The 26165-nt window shown below is 41.7% G+C and overlaps 1 protein-coding gene across 3 annotated transcripts in view; it reads left to right on the forward strand.

Moving 5' to 3' along the window:
- Window positions 1–26165, forward strand: part of raph1a (Ras association (RalGDS/AF-6) and pleckstrin homology domains 1a) — a 70457-nt gene that overhangs the window by 17057 nt on the left and 27235 nt on the right. For 2 of the 3 annotated variants that reach the window (XM_028023697.1, XM_028023699.1), the window contains exons 2-6: window positions 8735–8786; window positions 25245–25379; window positions 25482–25590; window positions 25705–25844; window positions 25932–26165. In XM_028023697.1, the coding sequence (XP_027879498.1) occupies window positions 25245–25379; window positions 25482–25590; window positions 25705–25844; window positions 25932–26165 (618 nt within the window). In that variant the 5' untranslated portion in view covers window positions 8735–8786. Of the gene's footprint in view, window positions 1–3546; window positions 3656–8734; window positions 8787–25244; window positions 25380–25481; window positions 25591–25704; window positions 25845–25931 lie in introns of those variants that run through there. The other variant, XM_028023698.1, reaches the window with a different exon arrangement.

The following is a 26165-nucleotide window of genomic DNA, read 5'->3' on the forward strand; positions in this document are numbered from 1 at the left end:
ATGTTGACGCTACACATGGCTGTAATGAACAGGAAATGTATTACAGCCATGTAATAAACTTCCTGTTTAATTACATGGCACGAACCAAACATCTCAGAAAAGCCAAATCTCCGAGCTGGAGGTCTGGACTCTGAGTTTTGTGCCACTGGTAAGGCACAGACCCAACAGGGACTATATCGGACCTTATTCAGCAGATGTGTTTCCATCTCCCCTTTAACGTATTAACTCTTTGTCTGAAAAGCCAAAAAAAAACCTCAAGTGAGTGTAAAAACGTTTCTTTGCAAAATTGAGGTGGTTGGTTGGATTTTTGTTATTTCCATCAACCTTTTCAAATGAATTGCTCTAAAATTTGCATTAAAAACTTTGATGGAAAATTTGGCTACTAATTTTTGTTGCCAATACTCGCCACAAATTTCTTGGACAGAAAATTGAGCAGAATTGGAATCTCAGACCTCAAGGAAAACCAAGAAAGGCAAGTACTTCTGTAACCATCGGTAACCGTTAATATGTAGATGGAAAGATAAACTCAGAGTTTTGCTCCATCCTTCCGTCACTGAATGAGATCTTAAAACTTCTCTACTGGAGGGTTAGGGCTATTTCCTGGCTTAGTCATTAAATAACATCAAAGCTTAGCTTTAACTGCATTCTACTGGTTAAGTCTGAACAGACTGAGACCACAGTTGGGGTGCAGCTACTGCAGCTAGTGGGCCAACATGATAAACAGTCGCTCATGCACGCAGCCTGATCGCAGCAGCACATTAACCCAGTAACTCGGTGACCTTGCAGTGGGTTTATGAGGCGGTGCTCGCTGTGTGTCAGAGCAGCTTTGAGGTTGCTGGATTCCTCCTGACAGCTCTGCAGTGCGGCTGATCCCAGTGCAGCGGCAATGGGTGAAGCTCTTCAGAGCAGAAACCATCTCATGTTCCCAACGGGTTCCAGGGCAGAGTGGATTCACCTCCTGAGCATCTAGTTAAGAAGACTTTTATCTCAGCTTCTCTGCCCATGTCGACTCCCTTCCAGAGCATTTGATGATCCAAGTGTTTACCTGGCAGCTGTCACCCAAAGCTGATTTTACACAAAGCTGGTGTTTCATCTTCATACCTCAAATACCAATGATAAGCTAAGTGTTGGAAAATATATGGAGAATAAAAGAAGAAAATGTCCCAGAACTTGGTGCTCTTCCTGCCTGATTTGTTCAGGGTAACAATCCAAACCAAAAATGGAAAAAAACTCTACTTTTGGCCCCTATGTTTCTCTGCAGGGCTGAAACAGGAACACAGGGAGAGGAAATATTGTGTGTGTGGGTGTGTGCGTGTAGGGGTGTGTGTGGTGTGTGTCAGGAGTTAACTTTGCCAGACTGGATGGGAAGGAAACACGATGACGCATTTTCAGAAGAACCCCTCAAAATATGAAGTTGCACTGATATAGAGAGGATTGTGTAATGTTTACACTATTGTAACATTTCAGCCTTTGTGTTATTCTGCACAGAATAACACAAAGAAATGCATATTTGTGAAGCAAAAGGAAACAATTTATTGTTATCGGATACATGAAATTAGCATTTGCTTTCACCTCCTTTACCTTTAAATAGAACTCAAGGCAGATTTTTGCATTGACCTCTCATACCTACAGTTTGACCTAACTGTATCAGCCCTGAAGCGCCACCAGTCTGAGCCTAACTGGAGTAAAACAGAAAAAAGCATGCAGCAGATATCCCTCAGGGTGCGTTCACTCTGCAGCCTGTAATCTGACCTGACTGCTCATCTTGTCAGGACTGTACTGGTTTAGTTGGGGGGCTAACTGGTTACCAGGCAGAACAGTTAGTTCTGCCTGGTAACCAGCTGCTTAGCCGAGCTGCTCGTATGGAAGAATGTCCCTTCAGTGAAACTGTTGGCCTCGTTTCAGCTGCAGCAGGTGCAAACTGAGCTGTTGGAGCTACTCGGGGTAAAATCTTGTGTGTGTGGACGTCCTTCAGCTGATGCAGACTGTCTGCTTACAAAAGATGAGCTGTTCTGCCCACACACACACGCAGACACACACCGGTGCTACCACCGTTACTGTTATTCATGTGAAAATATACCTTTGATGTAAATATACAATATGTAAGCACATTACAATTAAAATTGCATCTACACCATAATGAGTTGGTAGTTTATGAAGAATTGTGGGCCACTTATGATAAAACTGCATTAAATAAGATCAGTCATTTTGGGAATCAATAGTCTTAGTAATAAACTTATGACGAGTAACATTTTATTGTTAGTCTGGAACAGACAGAGACGGTATTAAAAGAAGCAAGCAGAGTTTTAGAAAGCCTAGAGGAAACTGGCCACAGAGTCTTTCTTTTTGGATGGTTATCAATGGAAGGAAGGAAAACTTGGCAGATGATTCCCCAGCAGGTTGATAATTCCAAGGTCACTTTATTGACTTGGGGGAAATAATTGTGACTTTTAATTGAACTGAATGTGGAAATCCAGAGGCTTCAGAGCTGGCAGACTGCACTGAGGATTGGTTTATTGATCACAATCTGTGACAAATGATGCTGTAATATTATTCAAAGTGAATTGGCTTAACTAGATACGCGCTGGTTTGGATTTGAATAGAAAAATGGAAGATTAAAAAAAAAAAAACATGTGACTCATCCTGTCAATTGCACAGTTTGAGGTTTTGTTTAAATAAGCTTATTTACACAAACGTAAGAGCAGCTGCTCTTTGTCGGGTTTTAAAATAGCCTGAAGCTAACTAAATAAAAGATAAAGACTAACTGAAGAAGTTTGGGGAAAGTAAAACAGCTGGAATCTGTGAATAATTGAGATCTTAAATCAGTTCACACTTCCTGCTGGAGTTCAAACTCCAGATACACCTTAGTGTGCATTAATATGGGAAACAGTCCTTACACTAACATCTACAGTCTTCCTTGTCTCTGTTCTTGGAGGCACAGCCAATCAGCACCAAGGAAATCAAACGGGATTGGCTGCTTTGCAAACAATAGTCAATAGTGTGTCGACTGGCATTACTTCTGATTTATAAACTTTTATTTTCTATTGAATATTTTAGATATTCTCTACGAAATAATCTGGATATAGGTTCAATTTCTGCTAATCAGTTTTCCACAGAAAAATCCACAAATAGGTGAATCTGAACAGTGAGAAGGTGGGAGTCCTGCAAACACCAGGTGGTTGCAACTGCAGGACATTTCTATGATACAGTTTTAAAATGGTAATAACTGGTTAAACTGTGATTGTAGGAAACTATACCGCCTCAGTGACACAAGTTCTTGTTCTGGAGTGTCGTGTTGACTGCAGTAGACTGCTCCATTTATCTGTCCTTAATATCCTAACAAGGGCAATTTCCCTCTTCACCCCCACAAACACATTTAGCTACACCTCACTGCTCAGGTTGCGTCTATCTGAGATGCAGCAAAGCCTCATGTCCATATAGCAGGGATCTCTTTAAGTGGGTGGAGACCCAGATGCCTGCTATATGGAAGTGAAACATATGAAATGATTTGGCAATGAATCAGATATGAAGCAATGCCCTACATAGTTTTAAAGTAGATACTTGTAGCCTGTTGTCAAAGGAAATCATGACTAAGTATTACCATCACAGCCCTCTAGCAGTGGATCACAGTTTTATTACAAGAGGACTAACAGAGGTAAGGCTGTTGTTTCCAATTGGAGAGTTAAAAGCCTTTGTTTTGGCAGGCTGGCTTCTTTTGTAAAATCCTTTCAAGTGGTCTGTTGGGTAATAGAAGAGTCATCAATCTGCCGAGGAGGAGAGGCCAGGCTGCAGCACTTCACAAACACAAGACTAATAAATAGAGATTCTAAAATAAACTCATTTAATGAACTAAGATCAGACATGTTGGTCAGGAATAATCTGGGAAAACATGCATGACAGGAACTAAAGATATTCCTTATGACTCAACAAAGAGCTTTTACAGCTTGGTTGCATAAAAACAAAATAAATCCGACTTGCAGTAACAGGAGGAGTGAACGAATTTAAAGAGCAGATTATTTTCCCAGCATTTTGGTATGAATTGGAGGCAAACCAACAAATTAAGGCAGTGATTGGTAAACCTTAACAACAAAACAAGTAACAATAAATTAAATTGGGAAAGAACAAACATTCCAGTAAAAATCAGTCTCCTTAGTTACAGACGTTTTGATGGTCATTGCTACACATGTCTGAAGTAATGAGATCAAAATGATACTGCCAGCTAATAAGGCATAACCAGTACATCACAGAGGTTAAATATGTTAGTTAGGCTGTAGTCATTCCAAAGTTAAGTTGCACACTGCACAGAATATTATTTTAGCCAGTTAATTACTCGCTTTAATAGTCACACTAACTAGTCTGCTGTTTTTTATTCACCGACAGATGAACCTTGTATCTTGTTGGTACATTTGTTTAGAAGGTGTGTTAACTTAATAAAAATATGAGGTGGTGTCTCTATGGTTGACAAGCTGTGACAGGCTGTGTTTTCAGGACTGGACATATTTCCAAACAACTTTTTTTTTTTATAGAGGGAAAAGTACAGTTTCATTGTTTTTCTGATGCTAGCTGACTGATGTCTTGGGGAAGCTCTACGTTTTGCATGTCTCTGATTTGTCCTTTAAAGAGACGTAAAACATGATAAATGTTCAACCAGAACCAAGACCGGCTCACATTATTCAAGCTAATTCTTCCTGGTGAAAAATATATCAAACATGGGATAGCGACACTATTAAGGACGTCTCTAGACTGTTATCTACTGAAAATATAAAGATGTGGGAAAAACTTGACATTAACTATTTAGAATATGTCACACAAATTGTATTAAAAATTGACCTTTAATGTAGTGATAAACTCAGATAGACACCAACATTCTTGAAATTCTATTCATATTCTTACAGAGAATTCCTTGGAATTCTGAATATTAGTAAAATCAACCCATCAGTTAGTTGCTGCATCAACATTTAACTTTAAAGGAATATCTGTAGTAGAAAAGTCTTACTACATTTGAATCAAAGAATTACATCACCAGATCATGGTCAACCACAGTATTGACCAATTCCTCCACATACTTTCCTGTCAAGTAATCAATTTCAACATCAGGATGAGGAAGTATTATCCTGACACATTGTATTTATTTTTGAAGGGAGACTTTGACATTGCCACATCAGTCCAGCAGTGTCCACCACCATGAACTGGCTTTGTGGGGTTTGCGTTGCTATAGAAACTGAATCTGTTGTGTGGCAGTTGAACCGGCATGGTTCCCTGGAGGTCAGGGGTCAAACCTCTGGGCAGTCAGTGTCCTGCAACTATTAAATGCGTTCCTGGCTTAATACACCCTAATCAAATGACAGAGTTTTCTTATGGTTGTTTGACTATCTGCCATTTTTGAAATCTGACATTGTGTTGTGGTAACTAAACAAAAGGTTATAATAACCTACAAGCCACAGTGATCTGCTGTAGAGCTGAGCTGAACTTGACTATATGAACAGTCAGTGAGAGTTTATCTCCATTTATTTTCAGTGAAAAATAATAAACAAACTCATAAAAATTCATGCTCCAGTAGTCAGATCAGTATGGAGGTTGATGTTAAATGCCATGCTTAAGGAAGGATGCTGGAATTGAAACCACAGCTGGGCAACAGAAACCACTCTTTGGTGTTGCCTGCATCAGGCCCAACCACAAACAGGCTCTGATATCTGAACATGACTTCAGTTCCATCAGTTCCCAGGGGCAACAACTACCCACTTTGATGTGTTTGAGAGCACCACTATGTGCTGTGCTAGAGAGCACATAGTGGTGCTCTGTAGGACGTGGGGTTCAATATTGTGAAACCCTCTTTTTTTGCCACTGTGTGATCCGGTTGCTCTCTGTAACCCCGGTAACAGATGAAGAAAATTGAGTTTTACTGCGACAGTGAGAATCACACTAGGCTGCTGATGTGCTCATGAGTGGTACATTTGCTATGACAATGTTGTTATTGTTAGTTCAGCCTTTAGCTACCAATCACATGAGAGCTGCTAATATTTTTATCTTAGTATGAGTAGGGCTGTGCGTGTGTGTGTGTGTGTTCTCCCCTGTCATGTGAAGTGATTATATTTTTATGCGTTTGCACAACCTGGTTAGTTTGCGGAGGGACTACACCCTAACCAAAACTCAATTCACACTTTAGTCCTAATCCTGACCCCTAACCCACCTTTCTCCTCGTGAGAACCAGGATTTGTGCCCACAAAGAACAGTGGTCCCCACAACCGCACACTGTAGACAGAAAAAGGTCCCCACAAGGATATAAAAACATGGTGCACACACACAGATGTGTTTTGCAGAGATGTTCACTGCAAAACCCTGGAAAACATAATTACAGCATCTCTCACACAGTTTGCCGCTTTCTGTATGAATTCCTCAATGAGAGGCCTACAGCTGATGAAGCTGTGACAGGGAGAGCAGTGGTGATTTAGCGGAACTTCAGCTCAACAAGTGAATACAGATGTAGAAGGAAATAAGACCAGAGCCGAAGGGGAAAGCCTGCAGAGCAGCTTCAAAGGACAGTGGGCCAGACGCAAACTACGGCAACACAACGTTGTGGCTTGTCACTTATTTTTAGGTCACACACATCCAGCTTGGTCACCATGAAAGGAACACACGCTGGTGCCACCTGCTGACAGTATATTTAGTGTGGAGACAGCTGTGTGTCTCTGAACATTTTTGTTACCTCATTAGAACATTTTCTTGTTTTATCTCCACCTTGTTGTAGCCTCTAGGCCTCTTACAGCCTTCTGGCTTCTATTTAAGGGTTTTAAATGAACTGGTCAGGGTTAAGGTTAGAGTGGTTGTGTACAGTAAAAAACCAGGCCTGCAATCAACATGCTTTTGAAGTTTCAATATTAAAGTACTAAAGTACTGCTTCCTATTAATGTTTAGAGTTCAACATGGCGATAAAACGCATGGTAAAAACTCATCGCTTCCTTGTTCCAGTGGGAACCAGGGACTTGGGAACAAGTCAGTGTTAGAGTTATAGATTCTGTTTATCTTTGTGACAAGTCATTATAAAACATGCTGCATCATGATCCTCCTCCTTCATGCTGTTGTCGTCTTTTTCATGGTTTGTGTCAGTGGCAACATCGGGTTGATGATCATGTGACTCATGTGAGGAGAAGAAAGTGTTTCCATTGCAGTTTTGCAAAAATAAATCATTTTTGATACGGCCAAACCACCTCATCCTAGCGGTAAAACATTTGATCAAAAACTTTTTTCTTTTCAAAATTGTTGTGTTTCCATTAAGCAAATTTATTTTCGAAATGTCAAATTGCGCAGCTATATGGTCAATGGAAACACTGCTGTTGGCATTTTTTGTGATGTAACCAAATGTAATGACTTGCTCATCTAAATCATTGAATTCATGCGTTCTTGTCATGGCCTTTGACTGCTAATGTTGCCTCTAAAACATTAACAAAGCCACTTTTAACAGCACAGTGATTTCCATGGTGGTGCCACGATGGGAATAAATCCTGTTGTTAAATTTCCTCTCATTCCACAGTCAACCGATCATAGAATCATAACAAAGAGGAAAGGAAATGGGTGATTCTGGGTTTGGTGGTTGGCAGGAGAATGACACTTGGTTGAACTTGACTGCATTGTGTCAAATGTACAGTTTGGTGCGAAGGGTTTTATGAGGCTGTACAGTTGGCAAGCAGTTGGTAGCACTGTTGCCTTGCAGCAAGAAGGTCCTGGGTTCAATTGCCAACCTGGGGTCTTTCTGCATGGAGTTTGCATGTTCTCCCTGTGCATGCGTGGTTTCCCTCTGGGTACTCCGGCAGTCCAAAAACATGACTGTCAGGTTAATTGGTTTCTCTAAATTGTCTTAGGTGTGAGTGTGTGTGTGCGTGGTTGTTTGTCCTGTCTGTTTCTGTGTTTCCCTGCGACAGACTGGCGACTTCTCCAGGGTGACCCCGCCTCTGACCCAAAACGTTCGCTGGAGATAGGCACCAGTACCCCTCCTGACCCCACTAGGGACAAGGGTGTTAGAAAATGGATGGATGGGTTTTATGATATCGGGGGGGGTTTTCATTTTAAATTCCTTAGTTCCAGGATAATGAGCTCTTTATATTTCAGCTTGCCAAGACATTTTGGATAATTTTATTCTCTTGATTCTTTGGAATCAGTTTGGAGACATTCCAGCAGAGCTCCACAGATCAAAGGTCTATAAAGACATGATTGATTTGATGATTTAGCTTAGAGCAACCTGAATGGTCTGCACGGAGTCCCAAGCCCAACCCAGTGGAACACCTTTGGTATAGAGTGGAGGCTCTGAGCCATAGTACCTCGTCCAACATCAGTGTCTGACCTCACACATGTACTTCAGGGAGCATGGTCATAAACACCTGCCCAGAAGAGTTAAACCTGCTAAAGCTGCAAAGGACAGGTTAACACCATGTTAAACTTTAAGGATTAGGAATGGAGCGTGTTTCTGTGAAGGCATGTCACTTTAACAGCTGAAATGTAGAAGAACAATTTTAGTAAACAATCATTTAAAATGTATCAAAAATTTACTGTGAAAATGAAGTTACACTTCTGTTCTGAGGATATTGATAAAATAAGGGCATTAAGCATCAGAGCCATATAAAAAAATGGCAATTGTATTTTCTACTAAAACATCCATCCCTATATGGAATATTTCACCTTCTGTCTTAAGGAAACCTGATTGTAGAGTTGAAACCTCTCCTCTGCTCTGTGCCTGCAGGGTGACTGAATCGGTGCTCCTGGAGCTGTGCTGAGCCGTTTGCAGACCAAAGGTGAGCAGCATTACTCCACACAGATCAGTGTATTTCACACTGCTGCTACTGTTGTGCATTTTATGCAAGCGTCAACAGACTTGGCTGAGGATTTCCTCCTGGGACCTGCACCAGTTTCAGTCCCCACTGCTCTGATCCAATTCTAGGAATTCAACAGAGAATCCAGGACAACATTCATCAGAGTTTTACTAACTCTACCTAGCCAGTTTAAGTTGAGCAGGGCTAACGGTGTATGAGATATAGAAAGAATATAGTGTAGCCTGAGGAGCAGCTGATGAGGGAGCAAAACAGGAGAGAAGTGAATAAATCAGGAAGTGAGGGGAGCTGTGAGGAGGATGAAGAGCAAAAACACACCGATCAAAATGGAGGCATGAAGGCTTATGAGCTAGATTTTTTTTAACACAATCCTTGAGTGAGAGAATAACTACAGTTTGGAGAGTTCTGGTTCTGATTCTTAAGAACATGACAGACGTGAAGCGGTCATGTAACTACTAGGGATGGACTGATCCACTGTTTTCACTTCCGATACCAATATTGATATCTGAGGTTTAGTATTGACTGAATTTACTCAAATGTTTTATTTTTTAAACACAGACATAAATGTACTGAATTACAAATGCATTTGCTAACTCTGCACCAGCACACTTAAAGACACCAGTAGCTTCACAAGCTGTTGTTTTTCCATGTTGGTCAAACTTGTAAAACCAACTTTAATTTGTTCAGTCAGTGCAGTTAGGAGTAGAACAGCTAATGTAGAATAAATGATAAAGAAACTGAGACTGACAAAAACAACAAGTTGACTACTTTGGTCAAACATGTAAAATTAAATTGTAACAAAATGGTTCAGAATGCATTTAGGAATTCTACGCATAATGTAAAATAATAAAGCATGACTTCACTCAGAGCACAAAGCATAGAGTTAGACTGAATAGATCTGCCCTTATGTATCAGGCATATTGTCACAAATTTTAATTAATAAGGATATTAATGTCAGATTGGTGCATCTGCAGTAACTACACAGAGATAAATTGTGGAAGTTAGGTTAAGAACACTAAAGATATTTAGAGTGTTGACGGTAAAGGAGAGTGAAGTTGCCAAGAAAACAACTTTGGGGTAACCAGAAGTATGCAGGACGTCCACATGCACAGTGAGATGGTGTTGAGGTGTGAGGTAGGTAGGAGTGGGGGTGGGATTATTTCGGGGATCAACTCTGACCCCCTTTTTGATCCCAGAAATGATGGTTGAGTGGACAAATAAGGTCTTGCAGAAGTCCTCATGTTCTATATTTGCTGATGACCTTGAGGTCTCTGGTGAAAACAGGAGGCAGCTGGAGGAGTCCGAGATGAAGGCATGCTCTGAAGAGGAGAGCAACGAGACAGTAGACGTGCGAAACAGAGGGAGAAAGGTGGAACAGTGAAGCTGCATGCGGCAGAGGCATTGAAGGTAGCTGATTCCCCCAGGGTCAACCATTAAGTGCAGAATTGCACAAAGTTCATGCAGAGTGGATGGAGATGAGTGTGGTATGGTTCAGAGATGGTGACAGTACCAAGAAAAACAGAACCTGGAGATGGTGATCCAGAGAATTCCTGTAGAACTTTCCAGCATAGGCATGATTAGAAATGAATACATCAGAGGGAACAGTTTGGACATAAAGTGTAGAGAGGCAAAGCTGGGGCATTTTGACCTGCACAGGGACAGTGGATATGTTGGGAGATGGGTGTTGGACTGCAGAGAAGGTTTGTGGATGTGGTAAAGCAGGACATACAGAGGGCTTGTGGAAACATGAGGCAGATGATCTATTGTGATGTGACCATAAGAGGAGCAGCTGAGAGAAGAAGAACCTTGTTTCTAATGGCTGCTGAGCCTCTAAATTAGGGGTGCCCAAAGTCAGTCCTCAAGGGTCGGCATCCTGCATGTTTTAGTTCTCTCCCTGGTGATAGTAACAATCTTCTCAGCATGTCAGTATTTTTCTTAGGCCTCTAATGAGCCATCATTTGATCCAGGTGCGTTAAACCAGGGAGAGAACTAAAACATGCAGGATGCCGGCCCTTCAGGACCAACTTTGGACACCCCTACGCTAAATGGTAGTCGGCAGAGGAGAGAATATCCACCAGGTGACTTGTGTTGTAACATCAGCAGAGTTGATGGGGACAGCAGATATTAACACAATGAGGAAAGGCAGTTCTTGGTTCTCTGAAGCAGAACCAAGAGAACTGGGATCACTTCCTTTTTCAGACTGGTTGAAGATGGGATATATAATACAGATGGGTTTAATCATCATTTCTGTATAGAGCATACAGAGAGGATGCTCTGTACAGAAATGTGATCAGGTTCTGATCAGGTTTTGTAGTATTTACAGTTTGGGATTTTGGAACATGTCATATTGAGACTTTACAAAGCAAACCTCTGTGTCCATGTTTGGTTAGAGTGATGTCATTTCCTTTTGCATGATTTACCTAAGGACTGGATGATATGGCTGAAAAACTTATAATGATATAAGCATTTCATTTCAATCGATATCAATAATTATTGATTAGATTTCTGATTTAAGTATCTAAAATACTGCCAAACAGTTGGCTTGACCTTTACTGTTTTATCCACAGTTTTCTCGTTTTCTTATTTCTCAGCAGTTATGAGGCACGGTGGTGAAACCTGAAACTGCCCAACAGGTTGTTGCTAGGTAGCCAAGCAGTGAGTTAGTTGATGCCACCAACCTGGCATAGCTGGTTGTGAGATTTTGAGCAGCTAAAGTAGTGGTGCCCAAAGTGGATCCTGGAGGGCCGGCATCCTGCATGTTTTAGTTCTCTCCCTGGTTTAACACACCTGGATCCAATAATGGCTCATTAGAGACATAAGAAGAACATTGACCTGCTGAAACAGTTGTTACTACAACCAGGGAGAGAACTAAAACATGCAGGACGCCGGCCCTCCAGGATCCACTTTGGGCACCACTGAGCTGAAGCCTTTCCTCTGCCTACATCTTCCAGAATGATGTTTGGTTCTGGATCTGAGTTCAGCGCCTATTCTACATATCAAATATTGAATATTCTATTACCTATTGGTATTGATCACATGTCTATCATGATGTATATTGTTATTGATTTATTGTCCAGCCATGATGTGTCTCTGTTCCACACATTTTGGTTCAAGTTTGGACTAACTGTGAACCAATCTTTGAAACCTAACATCGCATCCAGATTCCCGTGGTCTTCCTGTGGATGACTGGGAACCAGTTAGTCCAGTCAGATTCTGAAGACTGGCAGGTCTCATATGTTGCACATACCGATGGCTGCTTTTTATATTAACTGCAGACATGTGGCTCAAGTCATACGCTTCAGTTATTTTAGCTGAGGGATACCAAAAGTATAACTCTTACATTGTTGACATTGTGAATGTCACTAATTCAGCTGGAAAGCAGCTTTAAGCTGGTCAGCAGGCAGCTGCTGGCTGGTTGGTTGGAAAACTATGAAGTGGTTCCCAGAAGGCGGATCCTAACTGAGGTATATGGAGCCACATTCATGAGGTTTTGCAGATAATCCCCCCTCTTGTGGGGGTCTGCTCTTTAGACTTCTATTTGAGTTCTGTGAAGAAATAAATGTTTCTGTGATTCCAGGAGCTAGCAATAATACTGTTCTGAGTGCGAGTGTTGTAAACCGGAGGTTGGTACGGTGTGATTCCTGTATATTTAATCAGCAAGTCTTTTGACAAACTGTAGGGGTCAAGTGGAAATGGTGGAAAATGGTAACAATAGCAAATGTGTTGGATGTTCTTCCTCTGTCTTCACGTTAAACACCTCACTGATATGGACGGCTGCCAGCGGAGAGTTTTATTCACCTCTATAGCCACATCCACAATGAAAAGTGTTGTCACCATGGCATGGTGGTGCTTAGTTATGGTTCATTCAGTGATTGAAAAAAAGATGGATTTTAGCTATTTCCAACTAGCCAGTCACAGGTCAGAGATACTCAAACTTAAAGAAATGGGTGGATTCTGCTCACTGCCCAGTGAGTCTGTTCATTGCTAGAATGTAGAAATTGTCTGGAAATGGTTTACAGTGCTCACTGAAACTAGCATCTAACATCAGGGGTGTCCAAAGTGCGGCCCGGGAGTCATTTCCAACCCTTAGACTGATTTAGGGGCCGACCCCCCAACCGCAATTTAACATTCGATCATATTTGGCAGAACAACACAGGTAGACATTTATATTCTATTTAATTAGTGTATAAGTTTTGCTGACAAATTAAAATCTTAAAATGTTACATAATTTTAAAATGTATTAATCTTATAAGGACACTTTTTAATGTCTTTAATTTAATAGTAAATGGTTCACAAATAAGGAAAATCTCTTACACAAAAACAAACCTGGGGACGCTGAAACCTGCATCTAATTGATTTGTTGAACTTCACTAACTGCAGCAAACATCTTCAAACAAAGAGTGATGCAAATCCTGTTGCTGAGACGAGCTGTGTGTGTGTGTGTGTGGGTGGGGGGGGGGGGGGGGGGTGTCACAGTCTGTTACATATAGAGGCATGTAACACCAACTACATTCTAGCCACAACAAGCTGTAACACCCGAAGCCGTCACTGAGTGAATAATGAAGCGGTGCGGAAACACACTGTGTTGGTGTGTGCAATGGGAGCAGGTTCAAAGGTCACGAGATTTTTCCTCGTGACCTTTTCAGCCAGAAATGTTTGTGTGTTTGGAATTATTCTTCTCTGTAATGAATTTAGCCTCAAACCGAAAGAGCCGTTTATTCAAAAGCAAACACTCTGAAGGTACACACAGAGTGGAGGTGTGGGCTTTGGTGAAGGAGTGCCTCTGTTTGTTCTTCATCAGGGAAAGTTGTGTCTGGCAGGTTGTTCACAGCTGGACTGACGGTTTTCTGACCGGCCTCTTCACCTTAGTTTCACTGACACCAGGAGCTGAGACTGTTCTTTCTAGTTGCTAACCTGGCTAACAAATCTGTCCAGATGTTTTTCAACAAACATTGCTATTGCTTGATACTCTTGATAAAAAGAAAAATAATAATCCACTAGAGGTGCAGAAAAAAATAGATTTTATAGAGAATAGCAATTTGTAGTCCTGGGAATTCTGAATCGATTTAAAATGCTCCAAAATCAATTTTAGATTTTAGTCTGCTTAATTTGTTGTAAACTTTATTTAACTAACTGAATTATTGCCAAGTTTAGTTACAAAATTGTTAAAATTTTTTTTTTTTTTTTTTCGAAATTGCTGAGTTTCCATCAAGCAAATCTATTTCTGTAATTTTAATTGGCGGAGTTTTTTGATTAAATGAAACGCGGCTAGAGAAGCCTCCATGTCCGACCAGAATCTGCATCAGGCCACCTGAAAGTCTCTGGGTGGGTGAAGTAACGCCCACTGACTGCAAAGCAAAACCGATCGACTGATCAAAATATCAGTCACAATAAACACTGATGGGAATCAGGCCAGTTCCCCTGTCTGGTGATCAGACAGAAATATCTGATTGGCTCATTATAAAGTGACACAGATTTAGCACAGAAAAGTCCAAATAAAACTCATTTTAGACCAAAATAATACTCATATTATACACTCTGTATTTTTTTTTAAATCACAGACTATACTAACATTATTATTATTAGGCCTGTCGCGATAAACGATAAATCGATTAATCGTATGATAAATTAAAACTATCGACGTCATTTCAATTATCGGCACTATCGTCTCTTCCGGCCTTTTTCTCTTTCTGTTGATGACACCGAATGAAAAAAGGCTCAACTCCGGTGCTCTCCAATGACCCTCCCTTCCTCATTTCCTTAGTTTAAAGCCCAGCACACGATCTTAGAGCTGTCAGCCGATTGTCGGCCCATTTTTAAAACCTGACAGACCACACATTAGCCGACAGAAATCCTAGGTATAACGGTTCGATCGGGTTCGGTCCTGCCATGTGATGTCCAACAATGGGCACAAAATAATGGCTACAAGTCCAGTAAACTAATTTTAAAACCAGGCATTAATTAATGCTTTACTACAATCTACCTGCAATGCATGTGGCTAGTGTCAGCGTAAAGTCCTGACTGAATGAAAATCATTATAACCTGTTTATGTCATGTTAACGAAGAACAGCTGAAAAGTTACTGGGTTTATCAACTGCAGTAGCAATTTCGCTCCAACTCCTCCTCTTGTCATTTCTATATTCTTTGCATGTTGAATAAACATGTTGTTTCCACGTCGGCTGGACTTCGGGTTGCGCCGTGTCAGCTGTTTGGGATTCCCCGACGTAATTTCCCCTCAGAAAACACGGAGGAGAATCCGCGCTTTCTGATTGGCTACCTGTCACATTCAACAGGCTGCGTTAAGATCCCAGTCGGAGAAAAACCCTGATTTAGATCGGAGCGGCAATGACGATCTACCATAACACACCACACAATCTTAGAAAGACCAACGATCTAAGATTGTCATAAGGGGAAAAATAGGAGCAGAAAAGCGTGTAGTGTGAACTATTGCATCAGGTAGTCGATGTGCCCATCTTCTCTATTTAAATCTAATTATTACTGAAGGGCAACATAGTATACAGACTTCATAATCTGCACTCTTTTGGTTGAATGCAGTATTTATTTCCACTTTGGCTTTATGTTGTTTAGTTTTTATCAAGTACATTTTTTGTTAATGGAGACTGAGAATCCATTTTGTTTTTGGTTGTTTTGTTTATTTTGTTTATCAGCTCCAGTGTTAAATATTCTTTTGAAAATAAAGTGCATCTATCTTTGGCAGGAAATCACATGCATTATTACGTCATTTCCATTAAATCAGTGTAAAAAGGTCTTCAGACAATATTATCGTTTATCGCAATAATTTTTTGAGACAATTAATCGCTCAGCAAAATTTGCTATCGTGACAGGCCTAATTATTATTATTATTATTAGTGTATGAGGGTGTGCATACTCATGGACCCAGCTCTTTGTATTTCTTACAGTTTTCCCCTGGTCATGTTTCAGTTGAATTGTACAGGATATGCAGAAAATTAATGGAGAAAAAAATTGAGACTAGAAATAGTTTTTGACATTGTATAACCTGTCAGTTGAAGAGTGTTGTGTACACATTTTAAATGTTTTAACATTTTTTATTGCTTTTACAAATCAATTCTGATTAAGATTGTTAGGCATTTTTTGTCATGCAATTACTTCTAAGTTATATATTTGTATTTAATTAATGGATTTTGTATATTTTTCTGTCAAAGAATTCCAATTTTGTTAATAATGATTGATTTGTAGGAGTAAATGGTAAAACATCCAGGGGGTGAAAACCTTTCATAGGCATTCTATCAAATTCCTAATGTTCCTAATGGATGTTTTACTAATATATTAATATACTAATATTGCTTACATAGCCACTAGCTGCTGCCCTGGTGGGTAAGAATCCGATCCAGTAGAGGCCTGATGCAGGACCTGAGACATGCATCATCTTTCAGCATGTTGCTGGTAACCAACTACCTACGTTACCATAGTAACAGATTCTAAGTTGTCTGTCATATTTATAGAGAGCAATAAAGGATGTGAGAGCAGCTTTAATGTTTCCTGCTTCCCTCCATCATGCAGCTCTGCCTGGTCACCAGCAGCACTGCTGACCTGCTGGGCCCGGTTCTTCAGCCCAACAGAACCAAACTGTTGTCGGGGGGAGGTGTGGGGATGTGGGGACGCCGTCCCCACCTCTCTGTAAATCCATTCAGCTGTATCAACTTCCTGCTGCCTCCTGTTTGTTTCTGTACGAGTAAAAATAGAACTCATTTGTTCTGTCTGTAAATGTGTGTGTGTGGGGGGGGGGGGGGGGAATTGGGTGTGTCTGCGTGTGTGTCAGTGTCACATTACATGGCAGCAGCTGAGTACCTCAGGGATCTGCTGGGTTTTTTGGGCTGAGGGGCAAATACACACAAACACACAGCAGTGTGTCATTTTTGTCAGATATTGTGTGTTGGGGTGTGTGTGTGTGTGTGTGTGTGTGCTCTGAGATCCTTCCCCTCGGTGTGTGTCAGCTGAGCTCCAGCATAGTGGAACATAAAATCATCCCAGACTGTGTGTTTTCTCCCTTCCTTGTATTGAGAGATGGAGGCAGATGTCGATACGGAGCGGGGAAATCAACAGGAAATGATGTAATCCCAGATGCAGGTCTCAGGGGAAGTGATATAATGGTTGCTGGATCAGCAGGCAGCTCCTCACTCGTCCTCAGCTTCCTGTGCCCCCCGCCCCTCTTCCTGTGTGAGAGGACCTGCACATTCTGCAGTTATATGTGAGCCTGGCCTACAGGATGAAGACCACTGGATCTGCTGCTGCTGAAATTACTTCTGTTATCACAACAGTTGAGTTATTATTCATTGAAGCACATTTGGATTCACAGTTTGGAGTAAAACGCAAATATTTGTGTAACGCAGCTTCAGTTCGGAGGGTTTTAACATAAAATCTCCAAGTGTTTATTTACACTCAGTGCATAAGACAAGAAGACATGATGTTGGGCTTATATAAGACACTTTTGTAATATTATTTAGATTATATGAATATCAGTAGACTTACTTTACTGTCCTTGTATAAAGACACAACAGTCAATTTGGCAATAAAATGTCATTGCTTGCCTGGCTACCGACGTACACAAAAAAGCAACAGAAAAACAGTTTGTGTGCCTTTAGTACATTTACACATATTCAAGTGTTACTGGTGCAGGTTAAAAGAAATATAGAATAAATATATGAATAATAATATATTGCTTAATATATATGACTTAGCATTTTCAGACAGAAAAATCTCCAATATGGGTTTTCTTTTATTATCCAGTTTTATTTTAGATGAGAAGAATAATATTCAGCCTCTCTGAAAGAAAGCCCCACCTTTACACTGAAAGAAATGTAAAAAAAGAAAAAAAGCACAGCAGTCATCATTTTTCATATATTGAGATATCATATTATATAGTCCAAATATTTTTTTTGTGACTTAGACAGTCTTCACTGCTGCATTGTTACAACAGTAGGGCAGGATTGAAACTGTGTGTCAGGAAATCATCTCCACTCTAATTAAAGCCATGCTCTGTCATCTCCAACACTCACATTTCTCTGCTGGGGAAAATGAAAAAAAGACTACAAAAGCTGCTTCCTGCAGAGCCGAGGAGAACAGTGTGCATGAAACGGTTTTTACTACAGATTCACTGTGGGACCTGGCAGGCCACACACACACACACACGCACACACACACACACCACAGAGCAGAGCAGCGTCTGGGTGTCACAGTATGAATCCTTTTGCTAATTATAAACCTGTCGCAACACCACAACACAGTACAGGCACCATGTGTGGAGTGTTTACAGAGTCTGGTTCAGCAGGGGAAATCATTGAACAGGTTACTAGACTGTTTTTGTAGTGTCAGCAACAACATGGAGGGTCGTAAAGTGCCGAACGGGCCAGGGTTCTACTAGCATAAGAAAACACTTATACCTGCCTACTTTAATTGTTCAAACACCAAATATACCTTACTCGGCTTCAATGCACACGGTGGAAGCCGTCTTAGCACTACCGCAGAAGCTAACATCTACAGTCTGAATTGACTGCATGTCAAGTAGCATTTTGCCAAAGGTACTGTCTATGGAGCAGAATTAAAACGGCACAAACGTCCAGATGCTGACCAGGTTTTTTCCTCTATATATGAGGCTACATTATGGTGGGGGATAATGATGTTTTCAGATGATGGATTGAAGATTCTGTTCAAAGCTGTGATATAATTTTGGAACATAACTCTGCTTTAAATGTTCTCCCTGACAAGTTTGCTGCACTCTTTAGTCTTTGTGATGCTGTTTGTTGGTTAATGTTCCCCAACAGCCATTTAAATTTATTTACATTTACTGGAGTAGTGGTGTCCCTAAACTGCCTGTCAGGTTTAGTCTGACATAAAATCCCAATAAAATACATTCTGGTTGTAATGTGGCACAATGGGGAAAGTTTCAAGTTATGAATGACTATAGAAGGCTCTGTACAAGCTGCTATAGTACATTACATTAGCCTGTGTTGCTAACAGCAGCTAGCCTGTTCACTGATTTTCCCCTATATACTTTTCTTGGAACTAGAGCATGCTCACACTGGGTATGACATCATTTCTGGCCTTTTTATGTGATTATATGATAACTTCCATCTAAGTCTAAAATCAGAACTAACAGGAAGTCAAACTATTCAAATCATATCGTCACTATTTGAATCTGCGTGTCTGCAGATCAAACAGAGCACCACTTCCTGCTTCAGTGTAACTGAGACCGGATTGAAAGGCACGGACCAAAAAGCCTGTCATGGTTTCAGAAAATGGCCATCCTGCAGGGTGTGTGTGAGAATCAAAGGGAAACATCTCAACTTGCAACCTAAATCACTGCACACTCCTTTCTTCCTTGGTTTTGATTTATAGCTTTACTTTACAAAAAAGCCAACATTCAGGCTTAAAAATACTCAACCGTGGTGTGTGTGTGTGGGGGGGTGCGTGTGTGTCCTGATATAGAGCCGTGGGAATGGGCCACATTCAGTGCCGCTCGAGGGGACTTTAAAGCCTTCTCTGTTGTTGCTATGCTGTGGCCACAGACCAGTTGAGGCTGTGTGGGTTACTGGGAGCTGCCCAGTACTCATGAGGAAGTTGCTCGAAGGCACATGAGCAGCAGATGTTGGAGTCCAGAGGGAGGTGACATGGTTCCAGCTTTCCTTTCAGAGCTGTGTGTGAACTTCTAACAGTGTGTCTGTTCTGTTCTTTCTCATCCACGTGTCTGTTCCTCATGTCCCCGTCTGTCCCGTCTGTCTTCTGCTTGTCTGTGTTTTTCCCTGCACGTCTTCATTTCTCCTCCTCCGAGAGGAGCACAGACTGAAGTATGTTCCACTCTCCCTCCTTTGCTCCTCTCTTCCCTTCGCCTGCCCCTCTCTGAATGACGGCTGCACCTCACACACCATGCAGCAGCAGCACATTCCTCTGGAGAACTGAAGAGGAGTAAAAAGATGCACAACTCGGCAGAAGTTGTGCATCTTCTGCCGAGTTGGAAAAGCTTTTTCCCAGCTTTTGTGAAAAAGCTGGGACAGAATAACATTCATTAGACGAACTAGCATTAGGGACAGGATGAGTGTGTGAAGGTGGATTCCGTTCCCTCTCCTTCACTTGTCGTGCTTTTGGATTCAGCAGAATGTGGTTTCACTACATGTCCATGTTTCTGGAAATGAGAGATCCTGGAGGACATGTTGCTTTATGATCTCTGCTCATTATGTGATCAGACCTCCTGCTCATCGACTGATGCTTCGTTTCCACTGAGTGGTACGCGGCGGGTCGCAGCAGGTCGCTGCGGTTCAGAACGCTGTTTTATGGTGTGGTGTAATCAGGAGAAGGATTCTGTCTCCAGTTGGACTCTCACTGTGCAGACAGGGTTCACCCAGGGGTGTCCAGAGTTAGTCCACCAGGGTTGGTATCCTGCATGTTTCAGTTCTGTTCGTCTGCAGAGGCCTTCTAATCTTCATCATTTGATTCAGGTGTGTTGAACCAGGAGCAGAACTAAAACATACTGGGCACTGGGCCTCTAGGACTGATTTGGGACACACCTGGGTTTTCCTTAAACTTCATAGTTAAGCTCTACTTAGTTTTGGTCTGTTGAAAAAGCAAATAAAATCTACAGAAGGTTGTGTTTATAATGTGGTATAATGCTGAAATAGATATGCATGCTTTTTACCTTAGATAAACACAGTGTGACAATGGGGGGTTGCTCCTGATTTCCTTAATTTTAGAAAATCGCCCGATACTTATATGAAACTGATCTCATCCACTGATCTTATCTGCCTCAGCAAATATCTAATAATCAGCCACTGTCCTCTTCTGGTCTGCTGGGAGAGAGGTTTTACTGACCAACGCCACCAGGTCATGTCTGCACCTCACTGTTGCCAACTCAGCTATATTTAGCAACATTTAATAAAAGTATTGGCCCAAATCGGAATCGGCAGCTCAGCCTTTCTAAAGATCGGTTATCGGCCAGAAAACTGTAGTCGGTGCAGCTCTAGCGACTCTGAAGGTGTTCGTGTTATGGCTGCAGGAAATCAAACTTCTGCTGTGATGAAAGGATGATTTAGCAACGCTCCCATGGATTAAAATGCTGGAGAGATGAAGGAACTGATGAGGAGCGGGAAATACGGAAAGGAGGAAGAGAAAACAGTGAAGAAGGGTAATTATGTTGGAGAAACGATGCAGAGGTGGGAGGAGGAACGCAGGAGAGGAGGATGATTGCACGGTTTCAGTCTGACAGACACGAGGAGTGTGGCTGCAGGAGCAAAGTAATTACTGTTTACTTTGGACACACATACACACACACAGCACTTAGAGTCCATCACTCTGACCTGCTGTCTCAGCTTTGCTGCGTTGAGAGCAGCATCTGACAGGCTGATGCTGGGGAGAAGCTGCAGACGGCCGAGCTGCTCTATTTCCATCACGTTGATAAGAGATCATGGATCCACTGACATCGGGCCGAACAATCACAGGATTAAAAGTTCTGGAGCAGAAAAACAGACTCGATGTTTAGAAACCAGACTTCAGAAGATGAATTGTTCTGTCTTCTGAAAACATGTTTCCAAAAGTTACCAAATCATCAAAGAATCTTCATGTTGAGCCGCCTTGTTGTAGAGTCCTGACTTAATGCGGAGGACATTTTCAAAGTGTTGAACAAAAAATGGCTTCCAAGGTTGATGTGTGTGGTGATGGCGGCCCAGCAACGCTCTGCCATGCTGGGCCTGGAAAGAAAAACTTCATTAGTTGGTCTGCGTCCAAACTGCAGCAGCTGGAAACGGCCGAATGTTGCAAAGCTCCTGCACTCTCTCTCAGCCATCCCCAAACCACACACACACACACGCACGCCCTCACACACAGTGAGCCTATCCTCCAGCATAAAAACAGACCTCGCAAACCTCAGGGATCTAATTGTAGCGCTGCTCCTAACTGTTTGTGTGTATGTTGTGTTTTTCCTTATGTTTGCATAAGGGTGTGTACCATTCTGCTCTCTAATCTTGTTGGCGTGCGGGGGTGTGCGTGTGTGGGCGTGCGCATGTGTGTGTGTGTGTGTGTGTGTATGCTGGCTGTAAATCTCCAGGGAGGTTACGGGGAGAATGGCTAAGCAGCTACTCAGGAACAACACACGTTTGTCCTGGGTGAGACTCAGGGGTCGCCTGCAGGAAGGAATCAGGTAGGAGGCAGAAAAGCCCAATAGAACTGATGAGCTATGTTAGATTATCAGTTCACTGTGGGAAGATTTTTTAAATTTACAAATATATTAAACACATCGCCCACCAGCAACACCTCTTCTAAGAAAAGATGCCTAATGTACAGTATGTGGCAACTTTTGCTCCATCACCGCATAGAAACCCAGTAGATGAAACACATTTTTAGCTAAATACAATCCAAACCAGTTTTTTTTTTTATGGTCGAGTTTAGGATGGCAGTCTGAACAGCTCAGTTCAGAGTTTTTCACACCCAAACAAAATCTGATTTGTGCCACCTCCGTATATTTCACTGAATCAGAGACCTATCTGAGTGTTTTCAAAGTCTCTGTGGTCTGAATGCTGAATGTCGTCTGACTTTTACATCAGTGATGTGAGATTTGCATCATAACTGCACCAGAGGAAGTCAGACACAGTAAATCAGGACGTAAACAATGGCTGAAAATCCTAATTATAAACTTATGAAAGAGGTCTGGGTCAGTGAAGCGCTCCACATCCCGATCCCACCACTCTTAGCTCCAACTCCATCCAAACACACTTCTCTACAGAAGAACAGGGGTGATGGTGGAGAGGGTGGTTGGAGTTCTGCAGTTTGCTGGTTCGATCCCCGCTCCACCCGCCTCTGTGTCCTTGGAGCCACATACATGTACAAATCTATTTACCATTTACCAAGTTGCAGTCAGTACTTCACTTAGTTGCAATTTCTTTCTTTTACGCTCTTTCATATCATGATCTGGTGACAACACTGTCAGCGTTCTTCCTACTGCTGGCTAGTAATGGACAGCTAACCCAGTTAATTAATCTAACGTTGACTAGTTTCCGGAAGAAAGGGTTGAACAGCGTAAAATATATCATTTTTATTCATATTTAGCTACTGGTTAATATAATTTGTCACTCTTTTATTCTTTTGTGCACCAGTCCAAAGGTTGGGATAAAATTCAAACTTTTTTTTTAGAATACATTGTCTCTAATAGAAACCAGCTTCAAATGAACAATGCCTGGAGTCCAGGAAGTACTGACTCAGCTTTTAAACTGTGGCAACAATGTTTAGCTGTATCAATTAAAGTGATTTTTTTTATTTCCTTTAATATTAGGTAATGCATCAATATGAGATTATATTTTGGGCAGCACTTGTTTTTCTGTTTAAATAAAAGCAATTAGATTGTCAGTTGTCATACGTTAGTTTGTTCTGTTTTAGTACAGTAACACTGTGGATCTGTCTCCTCTGGATGTTCATAATCATGGTTTTCCATGTTTGTAAATAGAATAGCACAAATAACTTTTTATGCTAGCAAAAGATACTAGTTTCTATTCAATGTCAAATCAGAGCGCCCTCTGCTGGAACCAATGGAAATTGTTTTCAACAGTAACTTGGCCTTTCCGTACAGCCTGGTTTAGATTGTTTTATAGTTGAGGGTATGAATTAAAAACGCTTCTCATATTTCCTTAGGATGTCTTTTATCTCTTTTAAAAGATCAAATCTTTTTAACACTGACACATGTTGAGGCAGCTTTTTATCTCAGTACATTACTTTATAGTTTTTATTTTTAATAGATTGAACTAATCTGCTGTTAGTTGTGAAGATTTTACCATGTGCCATGTGTCATCAGGCTTCTTAAGCACTCTAGAATTTGATTTCAGTATATCCAGCTCTGGATAAGCATGGGACAAACAGGGCATGGAAAAATATTTGCATTCCCTATCAACTAAAAGTTGTCCTTTATTCCTTCCTTCTTTCTCTGCTTTCTTATTTCTGTCTTCAGTTGCTTGTGTCCCATGTTTCTTTCCTTCATTTTGTTTCCTTCCTTCTCTCTTTTATTTCTTCCTTCCTTTCTTCTTCATTCATACGTTAGTATATTTTCAAATTAAGCTAGAGGATTAAGAAATTTGGAAAACTGAGTTTAGAGAAGTATGAAATTTTTACATGAAAAATGAAGTAGGGCTCTGTCTATGTGCGTGTGGGGGTGCGTGTGTGTGTGGGTGTGTGTGAAGGAAGGAAGAAGATGGTTATTGCTATCATCAGTCAAAGGAACAGTGTCTCTCCCCCATGGGTGTGTGTTGAGTTTTTCACAGGGTGGATACATAAACACACTGTCCTCATTAATCTGAACTGTTCCTTTAAATCTGTTCTGGCTTCTATGATTCTTTGTTATGAATCATGTTTTGAAGACTATTTTTAGACTCAAGAACTCCGCCTGGTCCAAGTGGTTCAAAAGTTACAAAGATCTGGCTCCTGTTCATATTGTGAGATAAAGTCGGGAGTCATTAAAATAAAGAACTACGACAAGTTTAACTTCAGTCTGAAGTCTTTACAGCTCACCATCTGGATAGAACCAGTAATGCTGATGTAGTTTCACTAGTCAACACACTTTGTTATGCTTTAGTGGGATAAAACTGGACCGATTTCAAGTCCTGGATAACCTCCTTCAAGACCAGATGAAGAAACTACAGAGTAACTCTGTTGACTCACACTAAGGACTGAAGCAGCCACCTGTAACAGGTTGTGTTGTCAGTTGATGGGACAACAGATGGCCTGCTGGTTTTTCATTCCTGCTCGGTGACCTTGGAATTGCTTTTGTAATCAAGAAGAGTAGGCTTCCATCACATGAGATTATGGTTTCACAATAACCTTGAAACCATGTCACATTGTTTCACTAACCCCAATCCTAATAATTCATATGAAGCCATGGTGTTGCATTTAAAGGCAAGTTGGAATTAAAGAGGCAGATTTTTTTTCTTTCAAAGTCTAAATGAAAGCAATTTAATGATTCAAAACTTAAGCAGTTGTTACATTTTTTAATTGTCTTTTTATAACGCAGTGTTCCTTGTCATCGGAAATGTTTTCTTGCCTGTAACATAACATTGGTGATTAAATTGTGGTTGATATCCAGCCTCAGAGAGAGATATTTCTCAGAATAATGTTTTGCCACTAGTGTGATCAATGCTTTCAGATTTTGTCGAGAGTTGACTGAATGTAAAGTTAGCCGCTCTGCTCAACTGGAAGTTTTTCCAAAGGAAAAGTGAAACATTAGACCCAGCTGGGATTTCTCAGTCAAATATAAACGCTGCTTCAGTACGCCTCAGCATAAGTAACAAAACATCTTTATCCCCAAAATTCAAAGTCCCTGTTTGACTTATTTGCAGTACCCATTACTGACCACTAGATGGAGATGAAAGATAGTTTCTAAAAGTCTTTGTTTACTCTTCTCCTCTTCCTCAGATGGATCAGCTTTCAGACGAGGAGGTGGAGGTGAGGGGGGAGGAGGATGAGGAAGAGGAGGACAGCGATAAGGAGGACCAGGACCTGGATAAAATGTTTGGAGCCTGGCTGGGAGAGCTGGACAAGCTCACACAAGTACGGAGCTGGATCGCTATGGTGACGGTGTATGTCTACATGCGTATGACATGTAGACATACACTCCTCTGTGTGTGTGTGTGTGTGTGTGTGTGTGTTCAGAGCTTGGATGATGGTCGTCCAGAATGCCCCCCGCAGCAGAAAGCCCCCCTCAGGCAGGAGACCAACATGGCAAATTTCTCCTACAGATTCTCCATCTACAACATTAACGGTGAGTTGGTGCTCCATTCCTCCCTGCTTCCCTCTGACCTCTACAATCTACCCCCTTGACCACTGCTGCCCCACTCCCCCTGAACCCCACCCACATCATGCTGTTTGTGTGCAGAGGCCCTGAATCAGGGGGAGAACGTTGACCTGAACGCCCTCATGGCTGACCTGTCCTCCATTGAGCAGGAGCTCAGCACCATCAACACCAAGTCCAGCAGCAGCAGCAGCATGGCCCGGCTGGGACTCACAGACACCAAGGTGGCCATCGCATTGATTTATAGACCCATTGATCCATCGATCATTCTGCCTGCTTGCTTCTACTGTAAGCTCTGGTGTTGCATGCAGGTGCGGCAGAAGCCTCCTGCTGGGCGCAGCAGCAGACAGCAGTCAGTAGGGGGCAGCGGTGGCGGCATTGGGAACAGCGTGTCGGGTGGGGGGGGCAGCAGCGGGGCGAGCAGCAGCAGCAGCAGCGCCAGGGCGTCTCCAGCCGGCACCATCAGATCGCCGAGCGGGCAGCAGGGCCGACCGCCGCTGGCCTCCAACTTCAGCCTGGACGATATCACGGCTCAGCTGGAGAAG

Source organism: Xiphophorus couchianus, chromosome 7 (assembly GCF_001444195.1).
Source record: "Xiphophorus couchianus chromosome 7, X_couchianus-1.0, whole genome shotgun sequence".
NCBI classification, from domain to species: Eukaryota; Metazoa; Chordata; class Actinopteri; order Cyprinodontiformes; family Poeciliidae; genus Xiphophorus; species Xiphophorus couchianus.